This window comes from Artemia franciscana, chromosome 4 (genome assembly GCF_032884065.1).
Source record: "Artemia franciscana chromosome 4, ASM3288406v1, whole genome shotgun sequence".
Taxonomy (NCBI): domain Eukaryota; kingdom Metazoa; phylum Arthropoda; class Branchiopoda; order Anostraca; family Artemiidae; genus Artemia; species Artemia franciscana.
The window spans coordinates 48,727,998-48,748,690 of record NC_088866.1 but is presented as its reverse complement, the minus strand read 5'-3'; the positions used below and the strand labels follow the sequence as shown (position 1 = coordinate 48,748,690).

General features: G+C 35.4%; 2 protein-coding genes across 4 annotated transcripts in view; one reads left to right on the top strand and one right to left on the bottom strand.

Annotated features, from left to right (window-relative positions):
- LOC136026532 (rap guanine nucleotide exchange factor 4-like) overlaps positions 1–20,693 on the bottom strand; it is a 788,659-nt gene that overhangs the window by 549,906 nt on the left and 218,060 nt on the right. The gene's annotated exons all lie outside the window — the stretch shown is intronic.
- LOC136026529 (PR domain zinc finger protein 10-like) overlaps positions 1–20,693 on the top strand; it is a 37,798-nt gene that overhangs the window by 10,584 nt on the left and 6,521 nt on the right. Inside the window, exons 2-4 of the mRNA XM_065703194.1 lie at positions 7,233–7,593; positions 12,834–13,144; positions 15,628–15,764. Of these exons, the coding sequence (XP_065559266.1) occupies positions 7,233–7,593; positions 12,834–13,144; positions 15,628–15,764 (809 nt within the window). The remainder of the gene's footprint in view (positions 1–7,232; positions 7,594–12,833; positions 13,145–15,627; positions 15,765–20,693) is intronic.

Below are 20,693 nucleotides of genomic sequence, written 5' to 3'. Positions count from 1 at the left end.
AATGATTTCAATGATTTGTTAAATCATTTTTTTTTTTTACAGTGTTGCTCGGCCCTCCAAAGGTAAAAGTACGTATCTACACTTTTCATTATTTCGATAAATCACGGCTCAAAGTTTGAGTACTTTTGAGAGCTTCAAATACGGTTTACGGTGAAACTGGACACTGGCTAATTCTGGAAATTAGTTAAATAGGTAAACAAATATGGGGATTTCATATTTTTAAGTAAAATTTTCTATTATTACTGCCCCGAAGCCTGAAACAGTAGATACGTACTTTTACCATTGGACCGTTACTCATATAAAGAGGCGCTCTCAAAAGGTAAAAGTGCGTATATGACATATACGTACTTTTACCTTTGACTCGAGACTCGAATTCGAATGAAGTCCCAAAGGTAAAAGTCTGTATAAAACATAAAACGCACTTTTACTCTGCCCAAAACCCCGTATCTATGACGTATACCGAAGGTAAAACCACGTATGAAGCATGTACAACAAGTCATTTTTTTTATTCAAATAATTAGAAGTTAAAAAATAAAAAAAATCAAAAGAAATCACTGAAATACTGCAGGCAGCTAAGAAACACAGCCGTGCTTCAGCAAATCGACAGAAGCTGTTGATGAAGGCATAGTGCGCCAAAATGTACGGCGATTCTCATTCATAAAAGGTACAAGTTTTTCCAAGATGGCCTTTTTCTTTTCTGGCTTTACCCCCCTTGCGCCAAGAATCGGATCTGGCAAAGGATACTTTGCCTCTTTGATTGTACTAACCAGCTTTTTTGGCACAAAACTTAGACTCTTTTCTTCACCCTCAGGGCTAGTTTTATAGAACAGTTCTGTTTTTCCCTTCTTAAAACAGACCTCACTGAACTCATCAATGGTCACGCCCAAGTTCTTCATGACGATGCCAGGAGCTTTTAAGCTTTTCCACTGGCAAAAGTCTTCTATGTCCATTTTCACGGCTTTCGTGAATTTTCTACTTTTTTCTATGGTGTCGCACAAATCTTCAAAGTCAAGAACATCCCTTTTTCGAATTCGAGACTCAATCGATCCGTGTATGGAGTCAGCCCCCATGTGCGTATGGCCTTTCACTAGATACTTGATACGAATCGTTTCAGGTCCTCCTTCACTGTTGACTATCAGTACAAATTCACTAAAAATTGTCCAATTTTTGTTCTGGGCACAGCAATTGTCAGTATAAAAAATGAAGTGCAAGATATCCCTATTCATCTTTAAGACCTTGTGGAAGGCACTACCTATATCAGGTGCATCACGTCCTTGTCGAGATTCGTTCCAAACAACGCAAAGGTTCTGGTTTTGTTGGGTGGCCTTAACGGGGGCAAACGTCTCATTAAAACACACGAGTCTTGATAGAAAAAAGGCCTCCTTTCTACTGTGCATGATGGGAAGCAATAACACTTTTTGTAGGTCCACGGTGAACAACATGGTAGTTGAATCTTTTTCGTATTTCTGCTTATCTTCAGAAAATGCTTTTGAAACCTGTTCAACAAGATCTCTGTGCTTTCTGTACAGTTCAGTCTCTTTCTCGGTTGCCTCACCATTTGTACCAGGAGTTCTCGCAGCCCCTACTTTCTCTTTTAATAGTGTGCAAATGTCACAGCTGTCACTTTGGGGCATGCACAATGATACTTTCATACCATTAAGAATCTTCCTATATGTCTCATCACAGATTTTATTTGCTGGATATTTTTCATTAAAGTCTTCTGCCATAAATTTGTAGCTCAAATCACGAGAAAGGTACCGAACATTTGGAGCGTGAGCTCGACGATAGTGTGGAATTGCTGGCTGAAAGCTTTCAATGTGCTGCATCACAAGGCTTCGATCAACTTTGTTTGGTGGCCCTGCCACTTTATGGCCCCTTCCGTCCTTGAGCTCATTCCCAAGAGCATCCCTTTCAATTTTTGACTTGATTGTAAAAATCACTCTGTCATTCTTGCCTAATCCTAGACAACCAAGGAATGTAGACTTGCAAACTGGCAAGTTTTCAACTTTTGGGGTAAGTGTGGGGTATTCATTCAAATTTCTGGGAAGGCTGTACCTAACTGTAGTTTTTTTTCTACACGCAGCTTCTGGGGCAATAGTCCTTCTTTTAACTGGTAGGAATGTCAGCAAAGAAGCGAGCCACATTTGTCTTGATTTATATTCTTTGCTCCAACATGTGTCATAAATTTTCCTGAATTCTACACTGGAAAACCTCAAACATGAGTTTGTACATTTGTTAGATTTACAGCCAGGTTCGTCAGGAAATGGATACTTCTTAACATCTCTTTCAAATTTATCTTTTTCTGAGCGAACTCGTTTTGGAGTAAGGTCAACAATAGACCTTCCTTCTCCTCCACCATTTTCTTCACGTCTATTTTCTCTATCTTGTCCCACAGACCTTGCTGCTACAGCGTCAATTACACACATGACATGGTCTGAGGAATCAGGTTCACAAACAGCATTGTTGCTTTCATTAGATGGTTGATTGTCCAAATTTAGCTGGTCATCTTGGGTCTCATAAGCTGCTGCATCCGAAGCCGAATCTTCCAAGGGCAGGAAAGGATCGGTAGGAAAATGGATCAGATTGTACTCTGGATGATCTGATGTAAGATCATTACTGACCGAAAGAGGAACTAAATCTGTAAAGAGCTTTCTCCTCTTCTTCAAAGTTGTCTGCCTTTCATCATCAGAAGACCCAAATGTCCCTTCAACGTCCTCCCAGTCAATATCAGACTCATCACTATCACCTCTACTTAAATCTTCTTTTTCGAATTCTTCATCAGCAAAGTGTTTTAACTGTGCCTTAGTTTTAGCTTCTCCATCAGTGGTGTCCCTTGATCGAGAATGTCCAGAAAAATTGGGTGATATGTCTGTTGTTTGATTTATCTGGATGATTTCTGGGGGGGAACAGGAACTAGCTCCTCGTTGCTCTTCACTGGAAGATGGCAAGTCGGTATTTGAAGTTGATGCCTCATTTGTACTTGCTTGACATGCCAATGTCCTGAAAAATTGGAATTCTAAGAACTTGTTATCAACCTTGATTATCTCAGATGAAAGAGGGGGTTCTAGGGCTATTTTGATACATTTTTTTTTGTTTCTAAGGTAAGCAATATTTAGAGGCCCTCAATTTTTTCTCAATGTTGTAATAGTTGACCAAACTAATCCCTGATTATCTCAGATGACAGAGAAGGTTCTAGGGGTTATTTTGATGCATCCCTTGTTTTTTATTTTATTTCAAAGGTAAGTCATGTTTGTAGGCAATACTAAAAAAATGGCTTTAGGTGGTTGGTTGGTAATTTGGTATGACGCTGCTCTCCTGTACTAATTCGACAGCTACATAGCTAGCTGTGTAAACTGGTTGTAGCGGGTCTGTTGTACCTACCTGGTAGTACAGATGGGGTTTTACCAGAGGGTTTAGGCCTACTTGGAGAAAAGGTTCCAAAATAGCATGAAGCAAAATTTTCTTACCTTAAATCTCTTTCCTTTTGTATAACCAACGCTCTCTGTAAATTTAGAAAGCCTCTTGACATTCTATGCCAGTACTCTTTAATAAATAGCTCAGAGTTGGCTGGTTGTTCAGCTCTGCTCTGGTAAACAAACAATGATGATTGTGCTGAATCATGACATATACGTACTTTGACCTTTGGTTTCCTTTCTCATTTTAATGTGCCGGCCAAAGGCAAAAGTACGTACCAAGGGTGAAAGTACGTATCTACACAGATACGTACTTTTACCTTTGGATGCGCCCAGAAATTTTTCAGATACGTACTTTATCCATATGCTATTTCCGTTAATATTTGGACTAGAGCCTTCTTACATATACCATTCGATTCAGCACATTTTTTTTAGTATGGTGGTGGCATTAAGTCGAGAAGTGAAAAATTGTGCATATACGTACTTTTACCTTTGGAGGGCCGTGCTGAACTGGGAAAGAAATCATCCTTTAATTAAGAAAAGTTTGCCTATTCCTTCATAGTGAACTAAACTTAACATCATTTCCTAATAAAATGTTGATAGAGAAGAATGCAAGGGTTTTCCCAGAATTTTTGTTCGGGGGGGGGGGTATTTTTGGGGTAGTTGAAGGTGTTACAAAAAGCTTAAAACGCATTAAAAATTTGTTCATATGCATTTTGTTACTTTTTTACGCGTCGGACGAAGATTTCAGAGGGGAGGGGGGGTTAAAATCCGGTACCCCCCTAAATATGGCCTATGAGGAATCAAAAGAAATAATGCTTTATTAATAAAAAGGGCGTTAAATAATACCTACATAAGAAAATCCTTATAATATAAATCGGTACTGCCAGCTGCTACTAATGGTGCTCAGAGTTGCCACTCCTTCAAACATTCTGAAGATATAGGGATTTTAATCCTGATCTTGTGAAAATGAATCTATTAAACATTAGCCTAAAAAAGTATCAATTTTAATTAATACTTCGGATAGTTTCTTAAAAATCGGGAATTTCCGCAAGTGAAACTTGGGAAATTGATAAACGGTTAGTGGCAGCCTTGGCTGCGCAGAGTAAAAAAAAAAAATGTATCTTGTAGGGCAAAAATAGATGGCGTTGACCGTTATTTTTTGAAGATCAAGAAAAGCTGGAACTTTAACTTTTATCAACTGCCCATTCCCATTTTGATTTTGCTAATACTAAGATTCACCTAAAAATAATTTGAACCAATCCGATTTGCCACATAATTTTCTGATTATACTTTACTAAGAAAATCTAATGAAAAATTCGGGTTGGCTTAAATTGGCGCTTTCTAAATCTCGCTGTTAGTAAAATCTCATTGAGAATGGGCATCAATTCTTCTTATCTTCGATCCAATCAACGATCGCGCATTAATTTGAACATTAACTCTATATTTGTTTTGAACCCAGGGATTCACACAGATACAAATTTTGGCGAAATATCTCGACAAAAAATCAAGCTTGAATTTCGCATGTTAACGCAATAATATAGGTTCAATAAATAAAAGTTCAAATAAGGATAAACCCTTGTATTAGACAGTCATAAAACTGGATAGTTCAAATATACTGGATGTTTCGATCACATCTGCAGTGACCGAAATATCTAGTATCTTTTTATGAATTATCACTGTCTAATAAAAGGATTTATCCCTATTTTAACTTTTATTCAACTTGATGGAAAGGCAGTGCGGTCTTCAAAATTACTTACGTTATAGAGGGTCATTATGAACAATTATTCGCATTATAACCTAGATAATTTCGAAGACCACAGTGCCTTTCCATGTTGTTCAAAAACAACTAAAATAGAGATGAATCCTTTGATTAGATAGTATCAGTATCAGTGATGGAATTTTGTAAGTCCTGAGATATTTCATGGTTTTTACAGAGAGAATAAATCACTTCACAGTTATAGTACCCACAAGGTTGATAATCTAGTCACTGAATACAGAAGTGGAACTAGAGCACGTTTTTCCGTCAGATATCTAGGTCCTTAGGTTTGGAAGTCTCTTCCAGAGAGCATTCAGTTGGTTTACTTAAGAAAAAAATGAAAAATTTTCTTTTGGGTCTTGGTTCATAGATGATTTTTGTCTTCTTTCCTTTTCTTTTTTTGTGTTTTTTATTTTATTTTTTTTTGTTTTTTTCATGATTAGAGATTGGTCATAATTGGATTGTTTGTTTATTATTATTTATTTCCTTTTTTTGGTTCGTTTGTAAAGAGTTTTGTTTGTGAAGAGTTTGTTATATATGTGGTCTCCCAGAATCAAGTACTTTAATATATTTCCTTGGGCAGCCACTTGGATTAATGTTATGTGTTGTATCATTTCGTAATTGAATTAAATTGGGCTGAACTGAAGTGAATTTGATTTTAAGTGACAAAAATCTCAAAATCAAAATGATGTTCCAAGTCCAAAAAGAATAAAATTGTACCATTATACCTTTTTTCTCAAAAGCCTAAAAAAGTTAAACATCAAAATTATTAGACTAGATCAGTAAAATGGTAGATGATGGCCTTTTGGTTATCTTGGATAGTAGTTGAGTTACGAGAATGGAACTTTTAGCTACGCAGCAAGAGCCTAAATTGTGGCCCGAAAAGTCTTGAAGTTTCTAACTCCACCCCTTCCACCGTCCACAATTCAACGTGGATGGTTCATGGTTCAACTTGGTCAAAGTATGTATGGTAAAAATGAAGCTTCCCTCTATAAATACACACCACAAACAAGTTTTATTTCATTTTCTTGATTAATTTGTTAGCTAACAGGTAAATTTTTCACTCGATGCACCTCATAACGCAAATGTACTAATCGATGCCCTTACAGTGCACCCCAGCTCTGGATAGGCTACGGGGAAGGGCTGGGATGCCATTGTAACAGCATTATCTATTATATTTAGTAAATGTCATTGAATAGAAACAAGACGGTGGTTTTCTTCTTTTATATGATTTGTTTCTAAAGTTATTGAAAGAGCTTACCAATCTAATCATCAGTGCCGAGATCACCCTAACTTGGGCTAGTCACAGTCACATTGTGCTTTGTGACAGTTTACTTTTACGATGCTGGTAGCTGCTACACCCAGTAAAAGCGTCTTTGTGTAGGTTCCAGGCTATACTGCTCGCAACAAAAGATGCTGGAAAAGCCTTTTCATAACTAGATCGAGCCCGAAGGCGTATCCATGATTTTTGTTCAGGGGGGATATTTCTTTTTGGGGGTGGCTTACAAAAAAAACGCATCAGAAATTTATTATATGCCTTTTTGTTACGTTTTTACGAGTCAAACAAAATTTCGGAGGAGGGGGTTTCAAACCCAGACCTCCCCCCGGATACGGCCTTGGCCGAGTCTAATAATCTCACCTTTAACTTTCACTTTTTCTGGAATATTATCCTACGCTTTATTATCAGCAGTCTAACCGGTGAGTCTTTATGAGCTTTTGAGTCCAAAATAGTTTGATTTCTTACCGATGTCCATTGTAATATCTATTTCGATTTTGTTTAGCCTGTTTCAACAATTCAGATGCTCTTTATCAGGCCAAATTATCGGAGATATTGAGATTCCTGAAATCGGACAACAGTTTGGAGATTCAGTTACTTTATGTCAAAAGTTCGAGTTCCGAACACCACATTTCGGCCAAATGATCTTTTCTGTACGCGAATAATCGTTTTTGTCAAGGCCCGGAATGGATAAGGTCTATAGATTCCATTAATTTAAAAAACATTTACGGCAAGTTGTTTTTACAGCAAACTTGACATAATCTATAACTGAATTTGTATTTAGGTAAACGGCAAAAACAACCAGTGGCATGAAATTGGGGAAAATATAACTCTGGAAGTTTGTAAAAATCATAGTGTCCAGCGGCAGTGGCATAGCGACCAGTGGCATGAAGTTGGGAGAAATATAACTCTGGAAGTTTGTAAAAATCATAGTGTCCAGCGGCAGTGGCATAGCGACCAGTGGCATGAAGCTGGGAGAAATATAACTCTGGAATTCTGGAAAAATCATAGTGACCAGCGGCAGTGGCATAGCGACCAGTGGCATGAAGTTGGGAGAAATATAACTATGGAATCCTGGAAAAATCATAGTGACACTGAACGTGAACATCTACACCCGACGTTATTCAATTCTAAAAAATTGATACGTAAGTTCAACACATGTGTGCATACAAGGTACAGTTGTCTATAGGCTTAGAGCGCCAAGACAAATCGGACAAAACAAATCATTCGCATTCGATTTCACTTGGAATTTTTTTTTTTTTAAGGCAAAAGGATGTTTCTAAGTCCTAGAGTAAAACCTGTAGTTTTATAACTTCTTCATCGAAAGTATAGAATTGGGAACTATTTAAAGTTAATAAAGAGCTATGCCGGATTCGCTTTCCCGCTCAGGAAGAAAGGCCTCTAGACATACAGAATCCCAGATTATTGGCAATAATTATCTGGAAAAGCAACCGTGTGACCGTTTGTTCACGTGCTTATCCACATTTGGTAAAAATATTAAATCAAATGTTGGTTCAAATGTTTAATAAAAATTTTCATTACGTTTTAGATGTTAAGAAGCCGAAAAGAAAATGATTCTAAAAGAATCATTTTAAAGAGGGGAAAAAGTAATCATTGAATTCAAGTTTTGACTTACATTTTTTTTTATTTTGGAGATTGGAATTAGCTGGACTTCTCTTTTCGATCCCGTTGTTTTTAATATTGGTAATTAAAGACTTTCCAAATGCCGTCAGGGACATTATGACTCCGTTCATGAGGCTCCCTGTTGGAAACACAACAGAAGATTCTCATCAATCAAGAAAGTCAAACTTCAGACTAAAAAATCTATAGAAAACAGAACTTAAAACAGATTTTATTTCTGCTTTATCTTTAAACAGCCTTTTAAATTCTTGGATTCTCAATGATTTCTTGTTTTGTTTGTTATTTTTTCTGAATATTTAAGACTGAAACTGACATAGAGAAGTTATTTTGGGTGTAGCGTGCACTCTGAATTACATGATGGTGGAGAAACTGACTGGGAAAACTGATAATTAATTACAATCAAATTAATTCGATTTAATTTCCATAAATACTTCCTTGGGTTAGGAATATAAAATATTTAAATATATTTAAATGCAAAATTTTAAATCATATTTGTTATAAAGAATTTTTCAGGACAGTCATGATTCTGTGGTTAGAGCATCCTGTCAGATTTCCAGAGGGGTCATGTGTTCGACTCCCACCGACGGCATATTTCTTGCTGTCTTTTATAGCAAATTCTAGCTAGTGAAAAAAAGAATTCAGTTTTTCTAAATACTTGTTTCGTGCTGTATAACCGACCTTCGAAGAGAGTCGCAAGAAAAATGGAACTTGGAGAACGAGCAAAACATTGACCTTAAATGATCTATATTTAATCCAGTGTTTCGACAATCTTCAAATTTTTATTGGGTACTCCAAAATCTCTCCAAAACTAAAAATCATAATACGTTAACACAAGATAAAAATCTTTAATTTTCGTTACCTTTTTTTCGAAAAATTTCATGAGAAACCAATTACGTTCTGGGGAAATTGGAAGAAAGTACTGAGAGGTTATGAAAGCACTGGTTTCATAGTCTTTTGATTTTTCTTTTATTCTTTGCTTCGTTTTTAGTTTTTCTTCAAAGATTGGTTTGAGTTTTTGTTACTTTTTTGCTTGAATTAAGAAACAGAAAAGGACGTATAAAAGGATTTGTCAGGCCTTGGATGGGGATTAATCTAGCGTGCACTCTGAATTACATGATGGTGGAGAAACTGACTGGGAAAACTGATAATTAATTACAATCAAATTAATTCGATTTAATTTCCATAAATACTTCCTTGGGTTAGGAATATAAAATATTTAAATATATTTAAATGTAAAATTTTAAATCATATTTGTTATAAGAATTTTTCAGGACAGTCATGCTTCTGTGGTTAGAGCATCCTGTCAGATTTCCAGAGGGGTCATGTGTTCGACTCCCACCGATGGAATATTTCTTGCTGTCTTTTATAGCAAATTCTAGCTAGTGAAAAAAAGAATTCAGTTTTTCTAAATACTTGTTTCGTGCTGTATAACCGACCTTCGAAGAGAGTCGCAAGAAAAATGGAACTTGGAGAACGAGCAAAACATTGACCTTAAATGATCTATATTTAATGCAGTGTTTCGACAATCTTCAAATTTTTATTGGGTACTCCAAAATCTCTCCAAAACTAAAAATCATAATACGTTAACACAAGATAAAAATCTTTAATTTTCGTTACCTTTTTTTCGAAAAATTTCAGGAGAAACCAATTACGTTCCGGGGAAATTGGAAGAAAGTACTGAGAGGTTATGAAAGCACTGGTTTCATAGTCTTTTGATTTTTCTTTTATTCTTTGCTTCGTTTTTAGTTTTTCTTCAAAGATTGGTTTGAGTTTTTGTTACTTTTTTGCTTGAATTAAGAAACAGAAAAGGACGTATAAAAGGATTTGTCAGGCCTTGGATGGGGATTAATCTTGTCTCAGATTCAATTTGGGATTTGAAGATGTTAACTATATTCTTGCTGTCACAATTTTTCTCCTTAAGGGAGTGATTTTTTTAGGGTAATAGAGTTGCCGGTGAGCCTGCCCACTACCTTAAAAGGGACAATCATCCCGATTTTTATACATGTTAATAAAGAAGTGAAAGAAACAATGGATATCCAAGTTTTTTGGAAAACGCCCCTTCTAGGTTTCCAGAGGGATCATGTATTTGAATCCTCGGTGGCAGATGTTTTTGTTTTATTTTATAGCAATTCTAGTTGGTAGAAAAACGAATTCTGTTATTCTAAGGAATCAGTTTGTCTAAGAACTTGTTTTATGTTGCGTAACCGACCTTTCCAAGAGAGGCGCACAGACAATGGTTCTTGCAGAACGAGCCAAATATTGACCTTAATTGACCTAAATTTAAGGATACACTGACAATTCCCGAATTTGTATTGAGTACACCGTAATCTCTTAAAAAATAAAGTTAACTAATACAGAAACTTCAACATTCTGTTCTGGAGAAATTGAAAGAAACCCTGGGGACTGTGGAAGTAGTGGTTTTATGGTCTTTCCATTTTTATGTAATTTTCTTATTTCTTTTTCATTTTTAATTTTTTCGTTTTAGTTTTTTTTCATTTTTTATGTTTGTTTTGTATTTTGCTGCATTTTCTTTTTTGTTTGGCATAAGAAACAGAAAATAGGATTTATAAAAGAAATTATCAGGCCTCGGATAGGGATTACTCTTGCTCCTGGTTTAATTCAGGGGTTTATGATGTCAACTATGTTCTTACAGAATGCCGTCACTTCACTCATTTAAGAACTAATTTTTTTAGGGTAATACCCTCGAGTCCCCGAGGACCCTGAAGACAATTGTAAAAAAGGATGGTTGTTCAGATTTATATGTGTGTTAACAAAATGGTGAAACAAGAAAGAAAATATAAGTTTATTTGTGAGGTGGGGGGACAAAATTTGTTTTTGGATATTTTTGTGTTGTCTGTTTATGAATCACAATTACTATCAATATTGTTATTAGTACATCGACCCTAATTTTTATAAATTAAACCCTCTTTTTGTGGTTTGCTGGATTAAAATTATTCTTTTTCTGGCACTCGAAGCCTAAAAAACTTGTATTAGCACAAACAAAACTCTAGTGAATTTGGTTTCTCTTTCCTCTTTAAACCATCTCAGAAGTTTCAATTCCCTTTAAGTATTTTCCTACGTCGTCTTCCCAACTTATTCAAAGATGACATCCTATTTGTTTGAACCTATAGATGGCTGAAAGGGACAATCTTTGGCTTTCAGTCATTCTTTACCACAAAAAGTGTCTAGGCATCTCAGGCTTTCTCTCATTATAGCCTGAAAAAGTGAAATAGAGCTACGTTTTTTGAACAGCTCACTGTTTTAAATACAGTCAGTTAAAAGAGTATAAAAACCATCTGCAGACAATGCTTCTGGAGAATAGCTTCAATGTTTCAATTCACAAATCCTTCAATGTTTTCCGAAGCGCCCAAGTTTTTGTACCATACTTGACCACCGTCGTCACTGTAGCTTCTAATATTCTACTCTTAGTTAGCAGACTGATTTTTTTGTTCTTCCAAACTTTTCTCAACTGAGAAAGAACACCCTGGGCCTTGTCTATTCTACTTTTAACATCTTCACTGCATCACCATCTTTACTAGCAATACTACCTAGTTACTATAGTTACTCCAGTTACTACCTAAGTAACTGGGACATCCGCTTGATTGCATCCTTGTTGCGCAAGATCACCTCATCGCCATCATTTATTCCTAGTCTAAGTGGTTTCTTGAAAACATAGATTCAGACTATTGACTTTCAATTCATGACCAGACTGATCCCTTAATATACCTGGAATTGAAGAATACTCAAATATTACTTTAAAAAAAGAAAATGTTTTTTTTTCGACAGATTTAACTTGCGAATTTCAAATATTTACAATTAAAAGAAGCATAGACAGTACTATCGACATTCACAGCCGTAAAGTAATAGTTACTACTTTATTTTTCCAAGCCACAACTATGCACACATATGAAGTTCAGTTCATATCAGAGATCCTGGCCAGATATATTGGCCAATATCTCTACTCGATGTAGAAGAGGCAGTAATTAAAATGAAAGAGAGAGAGACATTCATGCAACATGATGTCACTATTTCTTCAGATAAGCTGGATGCAATCAAGCAGGATGTGTATGCTGGCCTCAGTCGTACCATACTTGACCACTGTCATCACTGTAGCTTCTAATATTCTGCTCTTAGTTAAAAGATTGATTTTCCTATTCTTCCAAACTTTTCCCAAGTAAGAAAGAACACCCTGGGTCTTGGCTATTCTACTTTTAACATCTTCACTGCATCACCATCCTTACTAGAAATACTACCTAAGTAACTAGACTCATCTGCTTGATTGTATCCCTGTTGCCCAGGATCACCTCATCACCATGTTTATTCCTAGTCTAAGCGGTTTAGTCTCCTTAACATTAATTTTCAAACCTATTTTGGCATAACGAACTCTCGAAACCTAAGATATCATTCATTTTGATAATATTTTTATCTAGGACATTTAAATTATCAGCAATGGAAGGGAGGTTGATACTTAAATAAATAATTTGTTTTTTTAGTTGGTACCGGTAATTTTTGTACAAAACGGTCTTTCAAAATTGATAGACTTTTTTCAGTTACGACAAGGGTTGTCACGATTACCTTTTTTTGCTTGCCTAAATTGGATGCACAGTTGACTGTTTAATGATAGCGGCACAGAAACCCTGATCAAAATACGGAATCTACTATTTTCCCCTCTTGTTGAATTGTGTTATTTTAATCATTTTTCAAGAAATGAAAGCAGTCTAAATCTCAAAATTTAAATTTCTAGCCTGTGTCTTTTGCCCACTGGAGCTGAACCAAAAGCATCATCTCGAATGGAAAAAATATGAATCTGGAGTGTGTCCTACACACGGTAATTTAAAATGGAAGATGAATAAGATACTAAAGAGTCCATTGCCTGGAAGAGCGTTTGTGTCAATACCAGACGATTTGGTCGAACTTCGTTCTTCTGGTATTCATGGTGCGGGACAAGGTATGTTTGCAAAAGTGAATATCGAAGCAGGAACTGTTTTTGGTCCATATGATGGTGTTCTCCTTGACAAGATTCCTAAAAATAGGATCTATACGTGGCAACTGTATGTAAGTAGGCCTGCCCTCTTTAACTAATACCTATACATATATTTATGCAGAGACACACGCACGCACGACACATACACATACACATGTACATACATGTATATATATAGCAACGAAGGCCACACTGCCTTTCCATCATAAACATCAACAACAAGAAGAACAATAGGGAATTCTTGTCGCAAAACAGTGGAATTTTATGTTTGAATGAATATTTTGACCCTATATTCAAGGGCAAAACATAAATATATAAAATAAAACAGACTTAAAATAACATATAACCACTAAAACAAAAATGAGAATTTTAAGACAGTCCCAGCATCCTCACTTCAGCAAAGTTCAACTGATAAATAATCAACTGATTCGGACTGATAAATAAAGTGAGGTGAAGCAAGACAATTCATCTTAGCAGCTATAAAAAAATAAATAGAATAAATTTTTATTTCATTGAAGTTTCAACACCAGGTTGTGAGGTTTCAACGCCCCTGGTTAAACTCTGTAATAAGTATTCAATGTATTTTCAGTTCCGTAATTCTTTTTATGAACAAATAAAGGGTATACCGATGGGGGCACCTCTTTCCGGGATTTTGGTGAATATTTATGTGAAACACTTTGAAAACTGGGCGTTAAATTCATATTTCTTGAAACATATAGATTGGGGACGATAAATGGGTGACGTAATATCACTTTGGAATTATGGGAAAAAGGAACTTAGGTTTTTTTTTTGATCACCTTAATACATATGATAGAAATTTACGGTTTACCTTAGAAATTGAAAGTACAAATAGAATACTATTCCTAGATGTGTTAATTATTCGTAGCATTGATAAACTCGATTTTAATATTTACAGAAAACAATCGGTATCTTCATTTTAAGTCAAATCACCCTCACAAGTTAAAAGAGCTGTCGTAACCTCTCTCGTTGATCGTGCCCTAAACGTTTGCTCTGATTCCCATATCACCGCAGAACTAAACTTTATCAGGGACGTATTTTTTGGTAACGGGTATCCCATTTTACTTATTAATAATACAATTAGCCATAGACTGAAAAGACACTCACGTAAAGTCAATGGTATTTTACCGTATGAGAATCCCGATAAGTCCTTAAATAAAATCCACCTCCCATACATCCCAAAAACCATTGCGAATTTCAAAAAAGTTTGCACACAAAATATTGTGTTGGAAAATTGCGATTTTCCCAAATATTGGGAAATGGCAATCTTTGAAAACATTTTTCATTTTAGGAAAAAGGAATAAGTGAAAGGGACTGAGGTCAGAGGGATAGAGAGCGACATCAATGTCTTTCGAGGTAAAATTCTGTTACGAAGATGGCAGTGTGATATGGGGTGTTTTCTTCATGGAGCAATGATCTTTCTCTGCTGCTCTTATGTGACGGATCCCTTTTTTGAGCCTTTCGAGGACGGCTTCATGACAAAAGGGGTAAATCTGTATTTAATTGTTCACTCGAAATTTTTAATGTTACACGACGGTCTGATAGCACAAGAATTTCTACACGTTCAGTGTTTTTGTCGGTTCTCGAAGTTGAAGGCCTCCTGAACATTGTTCATCTTCAACATTTTCCCTGCCTTCCTATAATTCTCCGTGCCAGCGAAAACTTGAGCTCGGGACAAGGAATGCTCCCCATAGGCCTGTTTTAACTTTCCAAACGTCACACTTGCCGATTCTTCAAGTTCAAAACAAAACTTAATGGCAAAACATTGCTCCGACTTTTGATGCTCCATTTTGCATGACACGCAACGAAAACTTCCCTTCACTAATCCTAGGTTGAAAATCCACCTACTGAACCGACAGAGTAGAAAATCGAATTAAATTTTGGAAGGGTTCCGGAACACGTGCTCTATCAAGGATAATAATGCAGGATTGCCAGATCACTTGTAGTATCGCCACTTTCATTACTTTTCAACCACACCTTGAATATGACAAAGAACTTGAAAGCTGTGTCCTTTTTGTCCAAACTGTTAATCCTTAAGACTCGTCCTTAACCCTTGATCCTTAAGGGATGACATTTCCAGGGAATGAACGTAGAATTTACTAATAATTACACAGCTTGCTTATGCTAATAAATTAGCTTCTAGAACTTGATTTTACCTTTTCCTATGCATATGCTATTTAAATCTAGAAATAGTTTTTGCACTTCAACGGCTTCTGGGAACACGATTTTCCTTCACCCGCTATTTGTGAGCCATTTTAAGTAAAAAAGAAAAAAAAAGTATTTTTTTCATGACTTTCATTGCTTTCACCACATAGCTGTCACCAAATTTTACCATTACTTTCATTACTTTCACCAAAATACCTATTTATTTTACGTTTAAAATTTCGAATAATTGAGTCAGATTAATTTTGAAATTCACTATTTAATCAATTATCTCTTCTTATTAATCAATGCGGATCCGAAACATGATGAATTTATTCTGGGGTAGCAATGCTTAGACCTTGTGAGCACCTTTAATTCAAGTGTCTACTTCTAGTACACTTACAAGCCAAAAAAATTCAGAGACGCTTTTCCAATAGAATATAGCAATTGGATACGCTGGGTCAATATGGCTAGGTTTGAGGAGGAGCAGAATATGGTTGCTTTTCAGCTAGACGATGACTACTACTATGTGTAAGTTGAGTTTACTTTATTTCAATAAAAGGTTTGTCTGCTTACCCCCCCCCCCACACACACACACAACTAAAAGATTATATGTTATTAGGCACAAAATTGATTATATTAGTAATAATATTAACGTGGCCCTCTATATATACAAGACTGTAGAGGATTGTAAGAAAATAAATTTGGAAGTTTGCTTTTAGAATAATGGAAAAGAAAATTAGAAAATGTAGAAATAAATTTAGAATGTAGTAAAAGAAAATTAGAAATTGTAGAAAATCACAAAGATACAGTAAAAAGAACATATCAACTCCAGAAACTTTAAACAGCTTATAGATATAAAGCATTAATTCAATAGTCATAAAAATTAATTACAGTAAAGAAGATGAACCAACAGACAGTCGACAATTCTGTAATACTGGATTTCTAAAATAAAATGTCTTCGGTGTCGAAAATTGGAAGTTGCTTCCTAGAGTTAAGGTTCGAAGAGCATCCAATCGTATCAAGTTTAATTTACCACTGAATCGCGATGGTAGACGAAATAAACTTTTTATTTTTTAAATTTAGATTCCATTTCTATTTGATTCCTGATTTTTAAATTTTCCTCTTTAGTACAAATAACGTAGGGCATCAGCTATAAGCTGATTACTGAAAGGGGAATCGTCGGAGAGTTTTTTTTCTACTCCTAGATTTTGAAAAATACTCTTTTTTATTTTCGTTGACAAATAAAATAAAATTACTTCCTTCCCTAGATTTCTAAATCCAGATTTTTTAGTATGTTCATTCAAAAAAATGGAAAAATAATCCTCTCCCCCGACGTTTTTGCAAATTGGCACCCCTAACTATTACTATGTGTAAGTGGAATTCGTTCTAGCACCATATATATAACTGTGAGCATCCCCCCTCCTAGTCCTGTACGAAAAAAAAATTATGATGGGTTTTGTTTCATTTGTCTTTTATGGTTTTATCAAACAGTTCGTGGTAACGAACTGTAGTAAGGAGCGACCCGGCTCAATAGTAACCAAAACTCTAAAAAATGGGATTCTCATACCAATAGCTACATCAAAAGAATCGCATTTTAATGCTGATTTTAAATATATAAGTTTCATCAAGTTTCGCCTTACCCATCAAAAGTTACGAGCCTGAGAAAATTTGCCTTATTTTAGAAAATTGGGGGAAACACCCCCTAAAAGTCATAGAATCTTAATGAATCTATTGTAGAAGTTCCAAGCTCCTATCTACAAAAATGTGGAATTTTGTATTTTTGCCAGAAGGCAGATCACGGTTGCGTGTTTATTTGCTTGTTTTTTTTTCCCCCAGAGGTGATCGTATCGACCCAGTGGTCCTAAAATATTGCGAGAGGGCTCATTCTAATGGAAATGAAAAGTTATAGTGCCCTTTTTAAGTGACAAAAAATGGAGGGCACCTAGGCCCCCTCACACGCTAATTATTTTCCCAAAGTCAACGGATCAAAATTCTGAGATAGCCATTTTATTCAACGTAGTCGAAAAACCTTATAACTATGTCTTTGGGGACCACTTACTCTCCCACAGTCCCCGTGGGAGGGGCAATAAGTTACAAACTTTGAACAGTGCTTACATATAGTAATGGTTATTGGGAAGTATACAGACTTTTTCATAAGGATTTTTTGGTTGGGGGAGGGGTTGAGAAGAAGGGGATATGTTGGGGGAACTTTCCATTGAGGATTTTGTCATGGGGGAAAAAAATTTCTATGAAGGGAGCGCAGGATTTTTTAGCATTATTTAAAACAAAAAACAATGAAAAAATAAATATGAAAAAGTTTTTTCAACTGGAAGCAAGAAGCAGCATTAAAACTTAAAACGAACAGAAATTATTACACATATGAGGGGCTCACCTCCTCCTAATACCCCGCTCTTTACGCTAAAGTATTTTTTATTAATTTCAACTATTTATTCTAAGGCTTTTGTGATTCAGGGGTCATTCTTCATGAAGTGGGGTAAAATTTAAGCTTTAGTGTAAAGAGCGAGGTACTGACGAGGGGTCACCCCCTCATAATTGTAATAAAAACATGAGAATACAAAAGTTCGTTACGTAAGCTAATTTATAAGTCACGTATACCTTTTACTAATTAAAACATTCGTAAAAAATTAAAAGTTCTAGTTGCCTTTTTAAGTAACAAAAAATAGGAGGGCAACTAGGCTTCTTCCCCCACTCCTTTTTTTCTCAAAATTGTTCGATCAAAACTATGAGAAAGCCATTTAGCAAAAAAAAAAATATAAAAAAATGCAAATTTCGTTTTAATTATTCCTCTGCACAGAGCCAGAATCAAAACATGCATTGACTCAAAAACGTTCAGAAATTAAATAAAAAAAATCAAGTTTTTTTAACTGAAAGTAAGGAGCGACATTAAAACTTAAAACGAACAGAAATTACTTCGTATGAGAAAGGGGCTGCTTCCTAATCAACGTCCCGCTCTTTACGCTAAAGTTTTTCATTGTTTTAAAAAGTAGAGTTGAGAGAAAGAGTCAAACTTTAGCGTAAACAGCGGGACGTTGATGAGGAAGCAGCCCCTTTCATATACGAAGTAATTTCTGTTCGTTTTAAGTTTTAATGTCACTCCTTACTTTTAGTTAAACAACTTGTTTTTTTTCTTTAATAATTATCAGAAGCAACACTATAGCTTTGCCTATAGTAAAGAGCCATAAGGCTGCAGTAGTTTATTATTTATGAATAAAAAAAAACTTTCCAAAAAAGTTTTTAAACAAAAGTAAAGAGCCGTATTTACTTTAAGACCAGCAGAAATAGATTCCTATAATAATTTCAACTCAAAACGACCATAATTACTATTATAAAATAAATGAAACTAAAAACGAATAGAAATTAAATAAACAATCATAGAGTAACGAACATACAACAGGTATGTTCGACTTTCGCCAAAAACCACGACTTTCGCCAAACAAGTTTTTGGCTTAAGTCCCCTTCCTGAGCTGTACAAGTTGAAAGCCTACGGCGCCGTTTCCGTTTTATTGATAAGTATATGTCTTAAAAAGTTCTTGGAAAGAACTAATAAAATTAAACTTAATATTTGATATATAGTGGTATTAATTACTAAAAACTCGACAGTTCAAAATGTTAAGCGCAAAATAAAATATTTGTATTATGATTTGTCAAAAAGTTCGTGGTAACGAACTGTAGTAAGGAGCGACCCGGCTCAATAGTAACCGAAACTCTAAAAAATGGAACTTTGATACCAATAGGTACATCAAAAGAATCGCATTTTAATGCTGATTTTAAATATATAAGTTTCAAGATTAGTTATACTCATCAAAAGTTACGAGCCTGAGAATATTTGCCTCATTTTTGAAAATAGGGGGAAACACCCCCTAAAAGTCATGATGTGAAAATCACATCATCAGATTCAGCGTATCAGAGAACCTTATTGTAGAAATTTCAAGTCCCTATCTACAAAAATGTATAATTTCGCATTTTTTGCCAGAAGACAAATCACGGATGCGTGTTTATTTATTTTTTTTTCCCATGGGTGATCGTATCGACTGAGTGGTCCTAGAATGTCGCGGAAGAGCTCATTAACGGACATTAAAAGTTCTAGTGCCCTTTTTAAGTGACCAAAAAAATTGGAGGGCACCTAGGCCCCCTCCCAAGCTTATTTTCCCCCCAAAGTCACCGGATCAAAATTCTGAGATAGCCATATTATGCACCATAATCGAAAAACCTACTAACTATGTCTTTGGGGACGACTTGCTCCTTGCAAGTTACAAACTTTGACCTGTGTTTACATATAATAATGGTTACTGGGAAGTGTACAGACGTTTTCAGGGGATTTTTTGGTTGGGGTGGGGGGTTACGTGGGAGGATCTTCCATGGAGGAACTTCTCATGGGGGAAGAGACACAATGGAGTGGACCAGGATTTTCTAGCATTATTTAACAAAACAATGAAATTTAAATATGAAAAGTTTTTTCTGCTGAAAGTGAGGAGCAGCATTAAAACTGAAAACGAAGAGAAATTATTACGCATATGAGGGGTTTACCTCCTCGTAATACCTCGCTCTTTACGCTACAGTATTTTTAGTAATTTCAACTATTTATTCTACGGCCTTTGTGATTCAGGGGTCATTCTGAAGGAATTGGGACAAAATTTAAGCTTTAGTGTAAAGAGCGAGGTATCGAAGAGGGTTGAGCCCCCTCGTATGCGCAATAAAAACATACGAATATAGAAGTTTGCTACGTAAGTTAATTCGTAAGTTACGTATATTTTTTACTTATGAAAACGTTCGTAAAAAATTAAAAGTTATAGTTGCCTTTTTAAGTAATCAAAAAATTGGAGGGCAACTAGGCCTCCTCCCTCGCTCCTTTTTTCTCAAAATCTTCCGATTAAAACTATGAAAAAGCCATTTAACCAAAAAAAAATTAATATGCAAATTTTGTTTTAATTATTTATGTGCGGAGAGCCAAGATTAAAACATGCAATAATTCAAAAACGTCCAGAAATTAAACAAAAAAAAAAAGAAACAAGTTTTTTTTTAATGAAAGTAAGGAGCGACATTAAAACTTAAAACCAACAGAAATTACTCCGTACATGAAAGGGGCTTTTCCTCCTCAACGCCCCGCTCTTTACGCTAATTTTTTTTTACTTTTTTAAAATGTAGAGTTAAGAGAGAGTCAAACTTTAGCGTAAAGAGCAGGGCGTTGAGGAGGAAAAGCCCCTTTCATATACGGAGTAATTTCTGTTCGTTTTAAGTTTTAATGTCGCTCCTTACTTTCATTTAAAAAAACTTGTTTTTTTGTTTAATCTTCAATAAAGCGTGAATGACGCAGTAGGCTTTCAGTTCGCAGTAGATTTCTGCATTAAACTTAAATTTAACACATTAAGTAAAACGAATTAATTGTTATAAACTAATTAATTAATTATCCGTTATTCAACGAATTAAATAAAAAAT